Below are 18,355 nucleotides of genomic sequence, written 5' to 3' on the forward strand. Positions count from 1 at the left end.
GAGTTTCATAATATTAGAGTTGTTTTGTAGGTTTTAAAACATTTTGAGTTGATTTATTACAATTTATTACACTATTAAAGCAGCCAGAAGAATCCTTTTCTAACTTTCGGTTAGTGTCTGTCTTTCTCTGCTCAGATGGGACACACCAGACTGACCCTGTGCCCATTACATTCATACTCCTGCTGTTTTGTCGGCCAATACAACTTATTTGTTCCGGGGCATCAAGTGACAATTAATACTCTACTGCTCTGAACTTATTATTCAAAAACCCTAAAACCCCTTCAATGTGAAGCTACCTGGTAAACACTGGTGACTGGCCAATAGAGGGTGCCCCACCATTCCCCACATCCTAAACCTTCATTGAATAAGACTAAAAGGTACACTAGGTAACTTTAAGACTATTTTTTGAAGCGGTGAAAGCCGCTTCCAAGGTGTGGCTTTGTGTGTCCCGTGCATCTCTGCGCTGTGATTGGTCAGTTCTGTCTGTCCCGTACATGTCCCGTGCATGCTTGACCAATTGAGGATTGGTCAAGCTTCACATGCCAATTTGGCCCTCCAGACAAAATCATTCATTCATTCAGAATTCATAAAAATATAGAAGTAAAGCACATAGAAAGTAAGTATAGATCTAGAACACAGCATGTATAGATCTAGAACACAGATTTCATAGCTCTAGAACACATAGAATAAAAATTCACCGCTTCACTTTGAACCGAGGTTTGATTTTTGAAGCAGTGAAAGCCGCTTCCAAGGAGTGGCTTTGTGTGTCCCCCGTCCATATATGGTCATTTCAGTCCAGAATGAACAGGTTTTATCTGTCCGTAAATGTGTGTCCCATGTGTGTCCCCCATGTCTATATGGTCATTTCAGTCCAGAATGAACAGGTTTTATCTGTCCCGTACGTCCAGAATATGTGTGTAGTGTCCGTCCCGGTCTGATCAATCCTTTTAATCATCCGATCATCAGACGATTAAAAGGATTGGTCAAGCTTTACATGACAATCCAGCCCTCCAGATAAAATCATTCATTCATTCAGAATTCTATAGCTCTAGACAATTTTATACTCAGATTCACCGCTTCACTTCGAACCGAGGTTTAATTTTTTAATATTATGCATAATTGCATAGACATTTTTTAGCAGACATTTACCTTTATCAACCATTATTGTGCTTCCAAAAAGCTGCAGATCTTCAAGGACAGTACATTATCAGCTCTTTGAGAGCTGATAATAATCTCTCCTCTTTGAGGAGAGATTGCATTGAGATCAAATGAGGGCTGAAGTTGTGTAACTTGATTGATCCGTTCAAAGAGAAAACACTGGTTTCATCAGTGCTTGTGTCATAAGCAAAGTACCTCAAAAGTACCCGAAAGGTACAGTTCTTGAGAAACTATTTTTGGTGCACTACACCTACGGTGCAACTAAGGCTTAAAAACACCTTTATCCCTGGCGCCTGTGCTGTGTGCACCCTGTTGGCCAAAGGGTGATGATGCTAAAGAAAATCCATGAGGTCATACAAAATCAATAGGGTTCATCCTGCAGTGCAAACTGTATGTTAGCTTATGAGATACCCAGTGCAAAGTTGACATTTTGGCCTGAGGGTGGCACTAGAGCAAAGGTCATGGGGTCACTTAATTTCCTTCAGGGAACATGAATGAATGCAGCATATTTCATGTCAGCCCACTATTATTATTATTAGGAGATACAACTGTGTGCAAGTGGAATGTTTGGCCCAAAGGTGGCAGGAAAGTCCATGAGGTCACCAAAATCAGTAGCCTGATTTCAGACTCTTTCTTCCTTGTTTATTGCATGTAAGTTTTGGATGTATGTACACTTTTGGCCAAGGATGGCATTCAAGGAAAGACCATTGTGTCATATTTTTGGCAGAATTTGCTGTGATGCAAATTCTGCCAGTATTCTTCGAGATATGTTACCAAAGATGGACAGACGGACAGACCAACAATCAACAAACCAACATGGCCCTCCAAGCCCCACACTCTAATCTTTCATAGACTTGTACTGGATTCATAGAGGTTTTGGCTCAACAGAACCATTCATAATCAATCAATCAATCAATCAATCTATCTATGGTATCCATCCACAGTGGTGGGCAGTAACTTTAGCCCTGTTCCACCCGAGTGCCCACATATTTCATTTTTACATTTCCCACCCGTAATAGTTTTACTTGAGACATGAAAGTCAAAATAATAATGGGTTGTGAAATTGAGTGTACTTTATTTGAGAAGGGTGAAGCAAAGTACCTACATGCATATGAGACTGTCATCACCTCAGGCAATGAGATCATTTATACTTTGTCAAACAGCCTTATGGTACGACATAGAAAACCTATTTTCACCTGAACACAGCAACACTTTCAGTCGAAGACATGTTGTTTTTATCGAACAGTACAACATGGTAATTCGAAAAAGTATACATTTGTCTTTAGTGTTCATTTGTAGAAATTTGGAGTAGTCCACACACAGCATTGTTGTAGAAAAGAATGGGAGTTTTATACATTCAAAATAAATTCAACATGTGTTTATGTATTTCTAGAAAACAAGCATCAACAAAACAAACAATGTCATCTCGGGGTCCAGTGTAGGTAGTTTGCACGAATCAGACTGACACTTTTATGAGTCAGTTTTCGCAACTAGATCTTCTGCTGGCAGGAATGGAAAGTGCATGAATTCTCCAGATCTAGTGGAAAAGGAGAACATAAAAGTTAGACTAAAGAAGACGCAAGTGTGTGTGTGTGTGTGTGTGTGTGTGTGTGTGTGTGTGTGTGTGTGTGCGTGCGTGCGTGCGTGTGTGTGTGTGTGTGTGTGTGCGTGCGCGTGTGTGTTTGTGTGTGTGCACGCGCATATAGTTTGCATAATGTAATTATAATAATACCTATACACGTACCATGTGTTTGAATTAGACAGGGATTTCCTACATACTGGAATTAAAAGTGTGTGTGGAGGCGTGTAAGAAATTGAGTACCCCTCCTGCAAAATATTTCTCCATAATACCAACCTGATGCAGTGCTACATTCCCTTAGGGACTTCATGGCATTCATATACCCAGGTCCGAGGAATTTATCATAGGCTGTACCACTTTCTATCTCCTGGAGGCACTTTGTTTTTTCCTTGAAGAGAAGGTCCTTTCCTCCCTCAGACTCGAACATTCGGAATGAGTCATCAGTGCCAGTGGCGCCAAACTTGGCCTGAACATAAACAATAAAGTAGTATACATTCAGCTCTGTGTTAGTCATTTATAGATTTCATTCATGTCTACTGCAGGGGAAAATCTAATTAAAAATAAGTATCACAATGAAGATCCATGTAATGAAGCTCATATTCATGGCTACCCTAAACTACAAATACATTTAATGCCAACATTTCAACCGTGTGAGCTCAATATTAGTTCTGTCTGGTTTGATACCAACCTGCTGGTCGTTGAGAATGCGCACTACCTCATCACGCATTTCTGGGCGTGTCACCACAGCGTGAGCTGGCACTTTAGCTAGGTTGCATGACTCATACTCAGAGATGAGCCCTATCCCAGGGGCGTCAGGACAGATCAGCCGGTAATCACCAGAATTGATATTCAAGGCCGCATCCCATGTTGGACGATTGCCTTGATACGAGCAGGTGCGATGGGAGAGGAGAAAGAGTAAAAGATGTGTGTTATATGTAAACAAAAGGTAAAGTTGGGAGAAACAAGACTGTCTGGGGAAATAGCAGAAGCAGAGGTCAGCACTCTCTTACCATCACTGTTATCTGGAACAATACTGTGTTTGATGAAGGCAACTTCTCCAGCATCCTCAACAAGACATCTATAACATTAACAATTGAAAGGAATGCAACTTAATTAGGACAACATTGTGAGGAAGTAGTTTTTGGTCTTAAGCAGGGGATAACTGCCCTGGCGTCCCTTACCTGAAGGCCCCGTTATAGCCGTAGTAGCGCTCGTCAGCGCTGGCTTTGCATTTGGAATCGTCTCCCACAGCTTTACCACTGCCAATACACTGCTGACAAAGTGCAGAGCTCGTTGGAGCTCCAGGAGCACAACCGCTGCCGAAGAATTGATCTTAAGAAAGGAGCAGACACTTAGGCTGTTTCTGAGATGAATCACTGTTTCCTGATTTACATGGCTCTAAATAGGAGGCTCTATAGGACACCAATTACAGTAAAAGTAAAGTAAACAGTTTCTATTGAGACACAGATTACTCTAACTATTCATAACCAATCTGTGTCAAGTGGTCCTGTAACCAAAAACACATGACAACATGAATACATGTAACTTAATATATAATAATAATATAATATGTAGCTAACCATGAAAATATTTTGAAATATTTATTATAGCTGGATATTTAAAATCACTGTGTGAGATATGAGCACCCTGGAAGGTTTGACAAAAGTTGACTGTAAGCTATATAAAAATGGGATTCAATAATGCAATAAAATGAGAGAGAGCAAGAAACAGAGCTAGGTAGGTGACAATTCCACAGCTGCTTACCGAAATCACAATTCTTTGTTTGGGAATGGATACGGCCCATGGGGATGTTCCAGCCTGCAGTTCTCCCCTTGCCAGTGTGGCATGACCTCTTGCCCCGCAGGTTCTCCCAGGTCACCCCAGAATCCTTCTTCACCACTGCTACAGCAAAGTAAGAGGAGGCTGGCACTGTGGATGAAGAGCAAAGGAGATATAGCCTGACACTCAGCCTGAACTGACATTTTGTTTCACTCCCTGAATCGCCAAAACAAAAAATTTAAAGTGGCGTGGCTAGCGATTCAGGGTCTGGAACTAGGCTAAAGGAGATAGGATTAGAAGACTAATGTAAACTAATACAAATAATTGGCTCAACAAGTAAAAAAAGAAAGAAAGAAGCTTCTCAGAGCCCTGTATATCAGGCCCCAAACGCCATGCTGCTATGCAAAATGATTTCAGGTGTACTTACCACTTCCGGTGTTGCTGCACTGCCCTGTGAAGAGGGTTAGAGATGTGAACAATGTCAGTGTTGAAGTTAGCCCCATATAGAACCTCACCCGTCGCTGTACTACACTACTAATATGATTCTCTTCTACTTCAACATAGCCCCATATAGAACCTCACCCGTCGCTGCGTCCTGTTGTGCTCCGAGATGAGGTCCTAGAAACATGGCCGCTGGAATCGGGCGACAGCCTCCACATCACAGTTGGGAAACACACAAAACGAAATTTTGTCTAAAAAGTAACGGCAGTTCCGAGCTCCCAGACTGTGAAAACCTCACCTCGGTACATAAAACATGAACTGCGGCATGAAACAACCCCTTAAAATCGCTAGTTTTGTCAGCCGGAAATGTTTACAAGCCTGGAAGTTGCAGCCGGAATGGCAGCATTAGCGCCCTCTCTGGTCGAACGTAGCCCCAACCGTCGCTGCATTCGAACAGACATTCGACCAGAGAGGGCGCTAATGCTGCCATTCCGGCTGCAACTTCCAGGCTTGTAAACATTACCGGCTGACAAAACTAGCGATTTTAAGGGGTTGTTTCATGCCGCAGTTCATGTTTTATGTACCGAGGTGAGGTTTTCACAGTCTGGGAGCTCGGAACTGCCGTTACTTTTTGGACAAATTTCGTTTTGTGTGTTTCCCAACTGTGATGTGGAGGCTGTCGCCCGATTCCAGCGGCCATGTTTCTAGGACCTCATCGCGGAGCACAACAGGACGCAGCGACGGGTGAGGTTCTATATGGGGCTATGTTGAAGTAGAAGAGAATCATATTAGTAGTGTAGTACAGTATACTATACTGTATGTGTGCAAGTGGAAATGTCAGCCTGCTCTTCTTGGCTGCAGTGATAATGGATTGCATTTTTATAGCGCTTTGCTAAGCAAGTTGTGAACTCAAAGTGCTTACAATGGTCCATTCATTCATACATTGCAGTTCCATCTTGAACACCATCATTACACACACACACCCTGATATATAAACTGTCACTACTTGACAAAAAGGTCCAAGTACTTTAGAATCCACAACATCTCATCCTCCCCCATCATCCTCATCCAGCTTGATTCCTGCCGGGGACGCTGTGGACTCTGGGTGTGTGTTCTCTCCTCTACGTCATTAGTGCCCATACCCTAGGTGGGGTTGGCGAAAGAGCCTTTCTGTGTGGAGTTAGCATGTCCTCCCTGTGTCTCCTTAGGTAACCACACACAAAACATGCTCTACTGCCTCTCCCTGGTCAGCTGGGGCGCCTGATGGAGGGGGAAGGAACTGGTTGGAATAACGTGTTCCTTCCACTCGATACGTCCTACCGGGGAAACTTCCCCTGTCAGGTGATAAGAAGCGGCTCGCACGCTCCTCATGCATTGAAAGAAGCATGAGCTCAGTTCGGGGCTCTCCCCGGGTTGGCAGAGGAGGAGTAGTTGCCAGGATTACAGCTTAGGCAATAAACCCTTTTGCAAATCCCGCCCCATTCTGCCCTGTTACTATGATGGGACATTAACCCTGGGCAGATTGTTTTTATAGTGGAAGTGGATGGGATTTTTTTTCCCTTCATAGCCTCATTACAGCTATATAAAGTACCAAAGGAAAATCACCTAGGTGATATTAATAAAAAGGGAAGACAAAGGTACAGTAGTTACATTGCAAAACAGGGGATTTACCCGAAAATATATGTTTTAATTTGTTTAATCCCAGTGGGACAGAATCCTCTTTGCAGATTCTTTTATAGTGGTAGTGGATGCGTTTTTTTTTCCCTTCATAGCCTCATTACAGCTATATAAAGTACCACAAAAAACACATCTACGTGATATTAATAAAAAGGGAAGAAAAAGGTACAGTAATTACATAGCAAAACAGTAGTTTTCCCCCGAAAAATAAATGTTTTAATTAGTTTAATCCTCTGGATCAGAGATAGAAAGAGAAGCGCATTGCATCTTGGGTACTAGGAAGAGGACAGAGAGAATGTTTCTCCTCACATAATAGGCTGGCTTTTCGTAATTCTGCCCATTTAAATTATATGTACCCAATCGTGACTCTTAGACCATTGATAAGGTACATGTGAACTAGTTTGTTGAAGCTTATTCGTTATGATGAGCGAGATCGCTTGACGCTTGCCGTCGCTATCACCGTACCGGCCGATCTCCGTGTCGCGCACTGCGGACAGTTTTTGAAAGGCTGAAGCAACATTCTCCACTGCACAAACTCCACCCCCGATAGCAAAAAGTGAATGTTTTTTTCTGGTTGGCCAGTCAGGGAGTCTCAGGGACCAATCAGAAGGCTGACAAACGGTCTATTGGCACTGGGTGAAAAATGGGTTACAAAATCGTGGGATAAAAATGTAGTAAAAGAGAAAAAGGCCTGCTGAATCATGAGGGACTCTACCCACCCTGCAATGTTTGTCTTCAGGCAGGAAGTGATACAGATTCAGGTTCAGAAGCACCAGGCTGAGGAACACTGTTTCCTGATGCTGTGAGACTGATAACTAACTTTATCTCACTGTTTCACGTAAAACATGTTTTAGATGATTATAAAATATCTTTATTCTTATATGCCAACAGGCTATTTCTATTTAGCTTTTTACCTCCATCATACTGCTCCACCATGGCAGGAATGAGACCACATTTTCCAGCTGTGTACACCTGTCCACCATCCACAGCCATGACATCGGCCTCTCTCCGCTAGGAAGCAGATAGGACAGTGGTTGTCAAACCTTTTACATGTCACAGACCCCCAAATTCAGATATATCTGGCTGTGGATCCCCATCTGACTGAAACTATTTTGTGCCAGGGAGGGACCCATATGAAAACGTTTGTGTAAAAATAATTAATTAAAAATATTTTCAAGATTTCTCAACAATTTTCAATACGCATTGTGGGCTTGTACATCTGCTATTTTTGAATATCCAAATTAGCCCTATTCACGACCCGCCCACTCAGCATCCCCCGGGTGCTGAAGTCACATTTTGAAGGGGTAAAACCCTGCTAAGCCTATAGAGTTAACACAGAAATCGCAAATTTAATGCAATTTCCGAATAGTAAAGTATAAAATACGGCTAGCATGATCAAGAACACAAGATAGTAAAAGGCACAAAGCATTATAATTTACTTTACCGTTCGAAATAATGATTTGTTGGCTTTAAGTCCAGCTATTTCTGTTATAGTTTCCCCTTTTAAATTGATGTCAGCACCCGGGGGATGCTGAGAAATTTGCTGAGTGGGCGGGTCGTGAATAGGGCTAATTATAAGATAGGGTTAAAGCGGTTCAACAACTTATTGTGCTGCTAATTTAGCTGGGGACCCCATTCATGGACACCGGGGGACAAATGATTATCCAGGATATCTGCCAATAAAATGGAAAAGGAATTTACCATGATCTTCCTCACGCAGTCCTCCACCGTGGGGGCCTTCTGGCATTCGATCACAGCAGCGCCGTCAGAGGCAGAGCCGAGGGTGCTCCATTTGTCACATTTGTCCCCCTCAGCCTTGCTCACTGCACACCATCTGATGCCACCTGAATCGGCTTGAGACAACTCTGGAAAGCAAAGTTAAAGAAGTATTCAAATAAAATGCATTTGCATTAACGTGTGTGTGTGTGTGTGTGTGTGTGTGTGTGTGCGTGCGTGCGTGCGTGCGTGCATCTGTGCGTGTATGTGTGTGTGTGTGTGTGTGTGTGTGTGTGTGTATGTGTATGTCTACCCTTACCTCGCTCCAGGGAACGGATGGTGCTCATGTACTCGGCACCCAAATACAGGAAGGAATCTGTAGTTGGGGAGAGCTTCACCAGACTTTGTGTTGAGTCCTTGAACATCAGGTCCTTAGCTAAGTTATACTCACTAGAGGAGAAGAGGTTAAAACCCTGAAAGTCACAAAGAAAGTTATTAGTTGTAAAGTCTGACAAATATGTTCTCTGATTTATTAAGAAGACATTATGTAACAGAATCTAAAACCTTATTCTGTCTGTCATATCTGCAGCAATTAACATATATCTGGGTGGGCCAGCTATGTCTTACCCGGTCCCGGACAGAGGTGAGTTTAGTGTGAATTAAATTAGCCAGGTCTGGGTCTGTGCGGCTAACCACAGCATGGGCTGGGACCTTGGCCAGATGGCAGGTTTTGTAGTTTCCGATGGGTGCTTTGGTGCCATCCTTACACAGCAACTCATAATTTGCTCCATCTGCGAAATTATACGCCCTTAATTATTTAAAATATATATTTCTTTTGGTGTTTGAAATAAGAAAATACATATATTTCCTCCCCCTATAATACGGGTGATGGTCTATACAGCAACTAATATACACAATAAAAATAAAAAATAAAAAATATATAAAAAAAAAAGCATTGGAACATCCGTTCGACCGATTCCACTCATGATTGACCAGAAGAGCCTTCTATGTAAGATCCTTTTATATGAATCAATATTGATGCTGCAGTTATTTCATATCAACATAGAAAATGTTTGAATACCGACCAGTGACAGTGCTGTGTTTGACAAAGGCGACGTCTCCACGTCCGTCGGCCAGGCACCTATGGAACAAGTGGACACACAGTTTCTAGGGGCAGTGTAGACATATGAGGCACAGTAGCCTGTTTGCATATTAGTTGTGTATGATTAACAATATGGTCTTAATCTTTCATCTTTATTTCAACCAATTTATTATTTAATTAATTATTGCACATTACACAATTATTAGGCCAAATAGGCAAGTACGTTTCTAGAGCAAGGTTCAAATTCAAACATTTAGGCTACAGCACAGCTGTAGCAACATTGTAGGCAGTGAAAGTCCTGCTAGATAGTAGTACTATGATCTTCCTCAACAGCACTCTAGATTAAAATAGGAAAATAGAAATATTTTGGCCATATAATCTCTTAGCAGAATCTGTCAGCACTACTGCCTTAGACATGTAATGTTGTAGTTAGTAGAAATAAACAAAGCACCCAGAAGGAAGTGGACAAAGAAAGGGGAGTAGCCAACCCTGAGTTCCTGCTAATTATTACTATTATTATTATTATTTACTGAATGGGTTCCAAGATTGTAGGCTATATTGTTCAAGTAAGATACCTGAACCTTTATTGTTTTATATTGTCATTTATTATGAAGCTCTTTGACAAGGCGATATATTATTTTGCAATACTGACATTAGTGTGTCAGTAAGGCAGCTTTGAAGTGGAATTAATTAAATATAGGTAAACAATGTACGTGTTACAATGAGGAGGGACATGTACTCACTTGAATGCACCTGAATAGTCATAGTAAGGATTGGAGTGTGACCTGGAGCAGTCGGCCCCACAAAGCTGACAGAGTTTGGGAAATGTGTTGCGGTCAGCTCCTGGCACACAGCTGGCCGAGAAGAACTCGCTCACCGCTACAAAACCATGACAGTCATATGTCATTTAAGGAGATGACAGACCTAATTCCTACAGTGCCTACATTATCATTGATAATGTAGATACCTCTCTAACACAATGCCTAAACATTGATAATGTATGCACCTCTATAATACAGTATATGGAAACCTGGAATGACTAACAGGAGGAACCCAGAAAAGCAATGCATACATACATACGTCTTGTTTCAAAGTACAAGCGTCCACTCACCCTTCTCCACAGGCTTATCCTCGATGCCTGTCCACTGGATTTGTTTCAACGCTAATAGAGTTCCTATGGGAATGTTCCAGCCTGCAGACTTTCCCAATCCTGTGTGGCAGGACTTCTTTCCCTTGAGGTCATTGATGCTGGCGACGGTGCCCTTCTTTACCACAGCAACAGCATAGTAACAGGTGTCTGAAGCTAGTTGTATACAAAGGGCAGATAATAGAGAATAGTTTTAAAGTGATAATTCATATGAACATCAAAATCGAACAAAGGTAGCCATTTCCTGCACTAGTTACTAATCTTACATGGGCCATAGTCCTCAGCAATAATGGGCTTCAGATTGTTAGGGGCCAATCCAGCTTTGTAGATATCACCTCCATCCAATGTGATGGCATCTGCTTCACCAGCCTGTCAGAAAGAGATATTTATCATTTTGGTAATGATTGATGATGATGATTTTAGAATTTACAGGTGTGTAAATGTGTGTGAATTTAGGTGTGGTATACATTGGTATACCAGTGTAGTTTTGGTATTAACAGTCAATGAAATATGCTAGTCCTTGTTTACCTAGGTCAGTTTATGTTGAATATATGCGGAAAATAAGACATAAGTAGATTAGTTCTCACCTTAATTGCCTGCATGCATTCGAAAGAGTTTTGTCTTTGCACACAAGCGAACGAAGAATCTTTGGCTGCGAGGGCTGTACATTTGACCATTTCTTGGCTGGATTTCAGACACCATGTGACTTTGTCAGTGGGACTGGGAGCCGTAGACACGAATGCTGTGGATAAATCCGGAAAAGGTTGTTTTTCTTGGTTCTTTCATTTAGTTTTAAAGACGCTAAAAATATTCAATTGCCACTATATTTGACAGAAACGTTTCAAGAACAACAGAATATTAATTTAAAATAGAATCATCTTTACCAAGGCTTCCCAACATCAACGAAATAAGGAGAAGATTCATGTTGGATTGTTGTAGTCTCCAAATTAGCGCAGCAGACTGGTTCAGTGACAATATCCTACTGGTTTTTATAGAAAACGTCAATGTGGGCTGATCAAACAGAGAAGGGTCATAGTTTGTTCAGTGTTTCCTAATGCAGTTGTTCACTGTGAACACCCTTTCATGCATGATGAAAGAGAGGCTGAAAATTCTGATATTTCATCATAATGGAAAGTAAAATTCCAGAAAGGTATACACTGGAATTATTTAATTTGGAATCAAAAGCAAAATGTCTTCTTAGACAGAACATATATAATATATTAATAGAGAACAAACAATCATCTATCATATACATTTTAAAACATGAATGTATGTATGTGGGTCAAGTATTGATATACAGTAGACATAAAGGAACATTGAGCAATTCTGAATATGTACAGTAATTCAAAATAATCACTGGCAGTTGGCCAACCACTTCTGTCTCTTATTGATTTACTTATGGTTAGACAAAAGAGTGGACAAATTCACCATAGCAAGTCTTTTCCCTCCAAAAAGACACGGCATGACCCATATAATGCAGTGTTTGCTGAGTCAACATTACCTAACAGTAGAAAGTACATGTTGATCTCTAAATTAAAGCTAACTTATTCATGAAGACCTGCACAGATTTTCAAAATATTCAAATACCATACGCACTTTCACAAGAAAAGGGCAGGTGAAGCCACAAGTCATAGGAGGTATCTGTCCTTGTTTCACCAACTACTGTTTGTAAATTAAGGACACAGTTTCACCGAAACCACTTATATTTTCCACTGTAGAATTATTGAATGATTTTGTTTGTTTCTGAAAGTGTGATGGAAAAGGTTAAAAATAATAACAAAACCAACAATAATAAAGTAACTAAAACAAGTACGATTTTGTGTGGTCCGTGAAGGTATTTCATGTGGTCCCTGGACATCCATTCACGTGATTGTTTTATTTTGGAGAAACTTAGTATTTTGGTATTTGTGTGATATGAGGACAGTGAAATTCCAAAGGTACTTCAAGCTTGTAACAGAAGAAGATCAGCTCATTGTCCACAGACTCTTTCAAGAGACATGTACGAATGAAACACCCTGTCCCTTGTGAAGTAGTTTTCAGACAGTAAAAGCTAAATGTAATATACCTTTTGTATTGATGTATATCTCAGAGTGGCATTTCCACACTGGTATACCTGAAGAATATGAGTAGCCTATTATATAACAGTATTTTGTACAGGGCAAGGTTGGAGCCAGAAAATGACATGAGACCACTATAGCCAAGAAAAGACAGGCATAGACCACCTGTATTCATGCCATAGACCATTAGTGGGCCATGGACCACTACTTGAGAAGCAGTGCACTAAATGACCCGGTGACCTAAAATGATGAGTCAATGCAGTCAGTTACTGGAAAGTCTGAGTTCAAGCCATTCCACATTGAGTTAGAACCTCAAAAAGGGAGAAGGTGTCATCATTATTAGGATTATGTGTCTGTTAAATGGCATGTGTTTGCTCACTCATAAATGTTACACATCAGTATAGTATCAGTTAACACGAGTGAGTTTAATATGGAAGGTTGGATAAAGTAAGATAAATGGATCAGTGGTTGGTTTTCAACCTTTTTGGAGCTCTGGACCACTAACATATTTCAAGCAATCTTCAAGGGCCAGTGCCACCCCAACCCACCTTTAACTAAACTTGCACATGATATCCCCACCCAACACAACAGTGGTCCCCAGGTTGATTGTTAGTCAGGGTTGTGGTCCCTGGTTCACAATCAGTTGAAAACCCCTGGTATTATACAGAATCATGTGAACTTTGACTCCGACCACTGACTCAGCAGTGATAGTGTAGTGAAACCTCTGTTAACTACTACACAGTAACATTATACTTCCTTATGGGAACATAAAGATAATATTTTTACACTAGGAATTCAATTTAACTTGAATCATCACAATTTGTCTCTAGACACTTTGCATACAGTATAGAGTAGAGACCAGTTGCCCTCCCTGCCCTGAGAAAGCATTTTATTAGTGACTGTGGTGAGGAAAATGAATAGAAACCTCAGGCAGAACCAGGCTGTAGCGTTGGCAGCAATCTGCCTTGAATATAATAACAATTTTCCTCAACCTTGACCAATCAGAGTTAAATTAATCTGTGTAACCGACTGTATGCTTGGTCATTCTGATATATAGACAAACTGTACACCGGTAGGCCTACTGGTAATTCCAAAGTTACACTTGACTTACGTGGGGCTTTAATAAAGCCACAGTACCTGCAGAGGGGAAAGTGTTGGGGGCAACACAGTAGGTTTCCATCTTTTAGGGCTTCAAATTTCAAACCCTGCATCTCTGGTGCATTATATGGCCTCATTTAGAGGGGAGGGGGGAGGGGGGGGGGGGTTCTAGTACAGTAGGTAGACAGGAAACAGGGAGAGAGAAATGGAGTGACATGCGGCAACGGTCGGCGGGGTTGGGATTTGAACCTGTGACACACATGCACCTGGACCGCTATTGGCCAGCAGGCACCCCTGGAAATCTTAGAAAGTTCTTAAATTGTATATGTCCAATTTCTTTCTTTTTTTTAACATGAAGTATAATTCAAACTTAAGTGAATATCTGTATGAAGTATTGCCCCCACCCCTAAAGCGGGAGTTCTGGGGGTCCTCCCCCAGAAAAAAATGAACATAGTAGATTTAATTTCCTGTGTTCTGGTGAATTTTGTGCATGTTTGATACTTTTATCAGGCTTGCTTTACTAGCATGGGTACCATTTCAGCCTTAAAATGCCAAATATAGGTGTACAGATGTGATGACTGAAGCAAAGTAAGACATCATCTTTAATAATGACTTCTCATCTTTAAGTCATTACTTAAGTGAATATCTGTTGCATGCATTTTCCCCAACCCTAAAGCGGGGGCTCTGGGGGTCCTCCCCCAGATTTTTTTTACATAGTCTATGTAATTTCCTGTGTTCTGGTGAATTTTGGGAGTTTGATCCCAAATCCAGGAGATTTGCCAATCCAGGAGATTCCCAGGAGATGGGGTCAAAATCCAGGAGACTCCTGGGAAATCCAGGAGCATTGACAGGCCTGTCATTATCATGTATGTTACACTCAAAGATAAACGCTTTTTACAAAATCTGGGAACTTACGTACTTAACGTTATTGGAAAGCTGGACTGCTGCTGTGCTTGGGGGATTTTCATGCCGGCCTTGAGCTCCCTATCAGTGTTCTGGCTTGTTGTCATCTCTGGGCTATTGCTGAATAATGTTCCTATGGATACCATACTGACTTGGGTAGGGTTGTCTGTCCTCTAGAGGTTCTTAGGGGCCAGGGATTGAGTTTGTAATTCATCTATCCATAACCTTTTTCATTTTATTCTATGGTGTTATGTCTGAGCTGTTATTGTGTTTGTTGCTGTTTTTGTTTGTTGTGCCGTTTTGTTTCTTGTATGTCAGGTTTTGTTGTTGTCTATATTTTGTTAGAAAAAGATTAATAAACATATTCTTTAAAAAAAAGCAATATAAGAACCCCAGTAATTGACAATAAACACCACTCAATTAAAAGGACACATAGCCACTTTCTCGTATTGGAGAAAAGATAGACACACATTTGTGAAGATCAGAGAATGGATAGTGAAGCTATGACAGTACAATTGATCAATAATCCATTACTGTCTACTGTTCTTTTACTGTAATCCTTGTGGTGATCTAAGACACAACACTTCCTGGTAAGCAGTGATGTATCGTATCCTGTTACACTGTGCATTTAGCATAGGTTTAGATAGGGTTGGGATGGGAGTGACATGTTCTTATCAATGTCAAATGAGGGAATAAGGTGACAAGGTCCAAAGATATATATGATGGCCACACAGGGCTGATCTATGCATCTGTTGACTCCGCAGCATAGACTATGTTAATGTAAATTCCAAATTGGGGGGTTGTCCCCGGGTGTCCTCATTCAGGGATTAAAAGTGTCTTCTTCACATCATACTATTCAGTATACTTGACGAAGGCCACAGAGGCTGAAACTTAGTTTTTTTCTGACCGCTCTGGCTGGAGAATTTTGGGAGCATTTAAGACAGTGTGCAGACCTGCTGAGTCAGGCTTAACACCTTCTATGATGGGAACGCGAACATGCTTGTGATTTTACGTTCAACTAGCAGCTGTCCGCATTCGTCGGCAATGCACCCTTCATTGATTAAAAAGGGAACATTCCCTGCGTTGACGATGATGCGACGCCCGATGGCTGCAGTGGAGCCCTGGCGTTACATGCTGCTTGGTGAATTGCACGTCAGTTGTTGCTTACACATATGGATTTAGTCCCTTTACTTTATTTACACATTATTAACGGTCAGATTAGTGAATCGGGCCCAGTATCTCTGTAGTCAGGACTCAAAGTTGTGATTCAAAAATTCTTTGTTTTTGTTTTTTAAATGCAGAAAAAGAAAAAAAGGGATGTTTACTCGTGACCCGACCCATACAAATCTGCCCGCGACCTAAACATGGGTCCCTGCAGCCATCCAAAACCAGACCATAGTCTTATCATCAAGTATATATTCCTGCATTTAACCATGTGCTCTACGTGGTGTTTTTAGACAGAGGTTGTTGGGGTTGGATAACCTAATGTGATCCTGGAATATTGCTAATGTTTGGTTTTCTTTGGAATGCCTATGTTGTAACACTGATTATGGAAAAAACAAATAACTGTGGCTCCCCTGTGTAATTGAAAAGGCTTTCAGATAGTTAGCTAAATGAATGATCTGTTAAACATGTTGTCCTGGCCTGGTGTGAACTAGAGCTAGTAGTGTGCAGGCCCAATGGTTAAGGCAATTCTGTGGTGGCTAGGAGGATGGTGAATGCCTAGTGGTCTGTCCTTCAAGTTAATTTGGAACATGGGTACATGTGTCAGCGCTCGCATGCCCAGAGACACACCAGAGCCTCTCACGGGGTTGAGGGAGATGGAAGTGTATGTTGACAAGGGGTGAACTGAGATGGGACTTCAGGAGGGATACAGAGCAAACTGGCGTCCAGAGCCAGGGCTCACCATTAGCTGGGGGCAGAACAGAGTCCAAAAGCCATATGAGTGTTGTGGAAAACCGCCTTGCAATGCAATGAGGTTGTGGTTCTCTGGTTGTAATGGAACCTGTAGATAGTCCTGGCGGAGGTCCAATTGAGAGAATTGCAAACCATGTAGGGGGATGAGCACCCTCTATCATTGGCAGGGAACCTGATGGATATGATGGCCTTATTCACCACTCTCAGTTCCACCTGCACCACCACCAGGTTGAAGCATTAGCTGTAGCTCAGATGAGATGTCATGCAGAGTAAGGGGAGAGCAGGTGAGGACATACTAGCTGCACATACAGTACACAATGCAACGCACACTCAACCTGAACAGCTGTCGGAGCATTAGAAAACGTAGTTCATCATTTTCCATCAATAGTTTTGCTCCAATCTTGTCATGGTTCATATGCTAAATTAGTTCTGTCTGTACTGGCTCACGTGATGCTACTCTACATTCATGTCAAGTCAACCAATTCCTCTGTACACCCAGTTATCAAGTAATGGCCACTGCGAAGCACATCCACCAGAGTAACATTGACATTTTAGAGGCTCATGGTGAAGGGAAGATCAGCAGTAGTTCTTCAAGGGAGAGAAGGTATTTTTCATTCACCTTCTCACCAAGATTTTCCCCAAACAGCTGTTTTGTGATTGTGAACTGGAAACTCTATTGGCTAATCTGCTTCTGTCATTTTTAGGTTACTGACTATGAGAAAGCACAACCATGACTTCCTAAAGCAATAGTGTGTCATTTTGTGGTGTGCTGTTAAGGAAATCTTTACATTTTTCAATTTGTCTAATTTAATGTTTCTGTGGGGAGTAATTCTTTTTGCAGGAAAATATGACAAAGCATGACTTGTTTGACTTGTTCTCTCTTCGGCAGTACATGGTATCTTTCTCTTTTAAGGATTTTGTGCGTTGCTATATATTTGACCTGTACTAGCCTTAAGTCTCCAGACAAGTTATTGACTGCTGAGAATGAGAGGTGCATGCGGGGTGAAAAGCTCAACAGTCTTTTTATGCAACATAAGACCATGCAAACAAGGTGGATTTTAGTGCAGCTGGTGGAGATTTGGTGGTTGTAGTAGTGTTAGATTTGATCTTATATACTGTATTGTGGCCCAAATGCCACCTTTGTGCAGTTTTCCTCCATTATCGTAACTTCAGTTCATGACCCTAGCTTGTCTTGTGCTTGACAAAAAAAAAGAAGAAAAAAAAGGATTTTCAGAATGATCTTCAGAAAGACCATGCACAGCTAAGCGAATACAATAGAGTTAGTAGCCTCATCTGTTTGATCAGCTGCAGATTTCTCTTCCAGCTCTGACCTTTATCCTACTCAGATGTTCTACTTCTAAACATCAACTTGATGCACTCAACTGACCTTTTTTCCCCCAACAGTGCTCTTGTTCTGTCTCTAAGATGTAGTAGGTTGTCTAGCTACACGTTAAATATTTAAGTGGGTATTTGGTCTGGGCAACATATCAATATCAATTATATTGTGACATGAGAATAAAATCTAATCTCATGTCACAATATAATATTGATATGTTGCTTATGTGTTAAGTGTTGTATTTTCCTGGTTTTAGTCCTTATTTTATACCTAAGTTTATGTATAAAATAAAACCAGGAAAATACAACACTTAGGCCCTATCCTGCCTTTTGGTAAGCAGTGATGTATCCTGTTTACACTGTGCATTTAGCATATAGGTTTAGATAGGGTCGGGATGGGAGTGACATGTTCTTATCAATGTCAAATGAGGGGAATAAGGTCCAAA

At 41.3% G+C, this 18,355-nt stretch overlaps 1 protein-coding gene across 1 annotated transcript; it reads right to left on the reverse strand.

The window, feature by feature from the left end:
• Nucleotides 1-2,209: 2,209 nt before the first annotated feature.
• On the reverse strand, nt 2,210-11,604 carry tfa (transferrin-a). The gene is made up of 17 exons (XM_080726334.1): nt 11,484-11,604; nt 11,187-11,341; nt 10,866-10,968; nt 10,564-10,755; nt 10,196-10,331; nt 9,436-9,491; nt 8,978-9,141; nt 8,670-8,823; nt 8,336-8,499; nt 7,549-7,645; nt 4,944-4,967; nt 4,502-4,666; nt 3,919-4,069; nt 3,748-3,815; nt 3,426-3,616; nt 3,014-3,203; nt 2,210-2,695 (listed from the first exon to the last, which is right to left on the reverse strand). Exons 1-17 carry the CDS (start codon nt 11,521-11,523, stop codon nt 2,649-2,651), a joined length of 2,097 nt encoding a protein of 698 aa, XP_080582460.1. The 5' UTR covers nt 11,524-11,604; the 3' UTR covers nt 2,210-2,648.
• Between the last annotated feature and the right edge of the window lie 6,751 nt (nt 11,605-18,355).

This window comes from Nannobrachium achirus, assembly GCF_963921795.1.
Source record: "Nannobrachium achirus genome assembly, chromosome: 5".
Taxonomy (NCBI): domain Eukaryota; kingdom Metazoa; phylum Chordata; class Actinopteri; order Myctophiformes; family Myctophidae; genus Nannobrachium; species Nannobrachium achirus.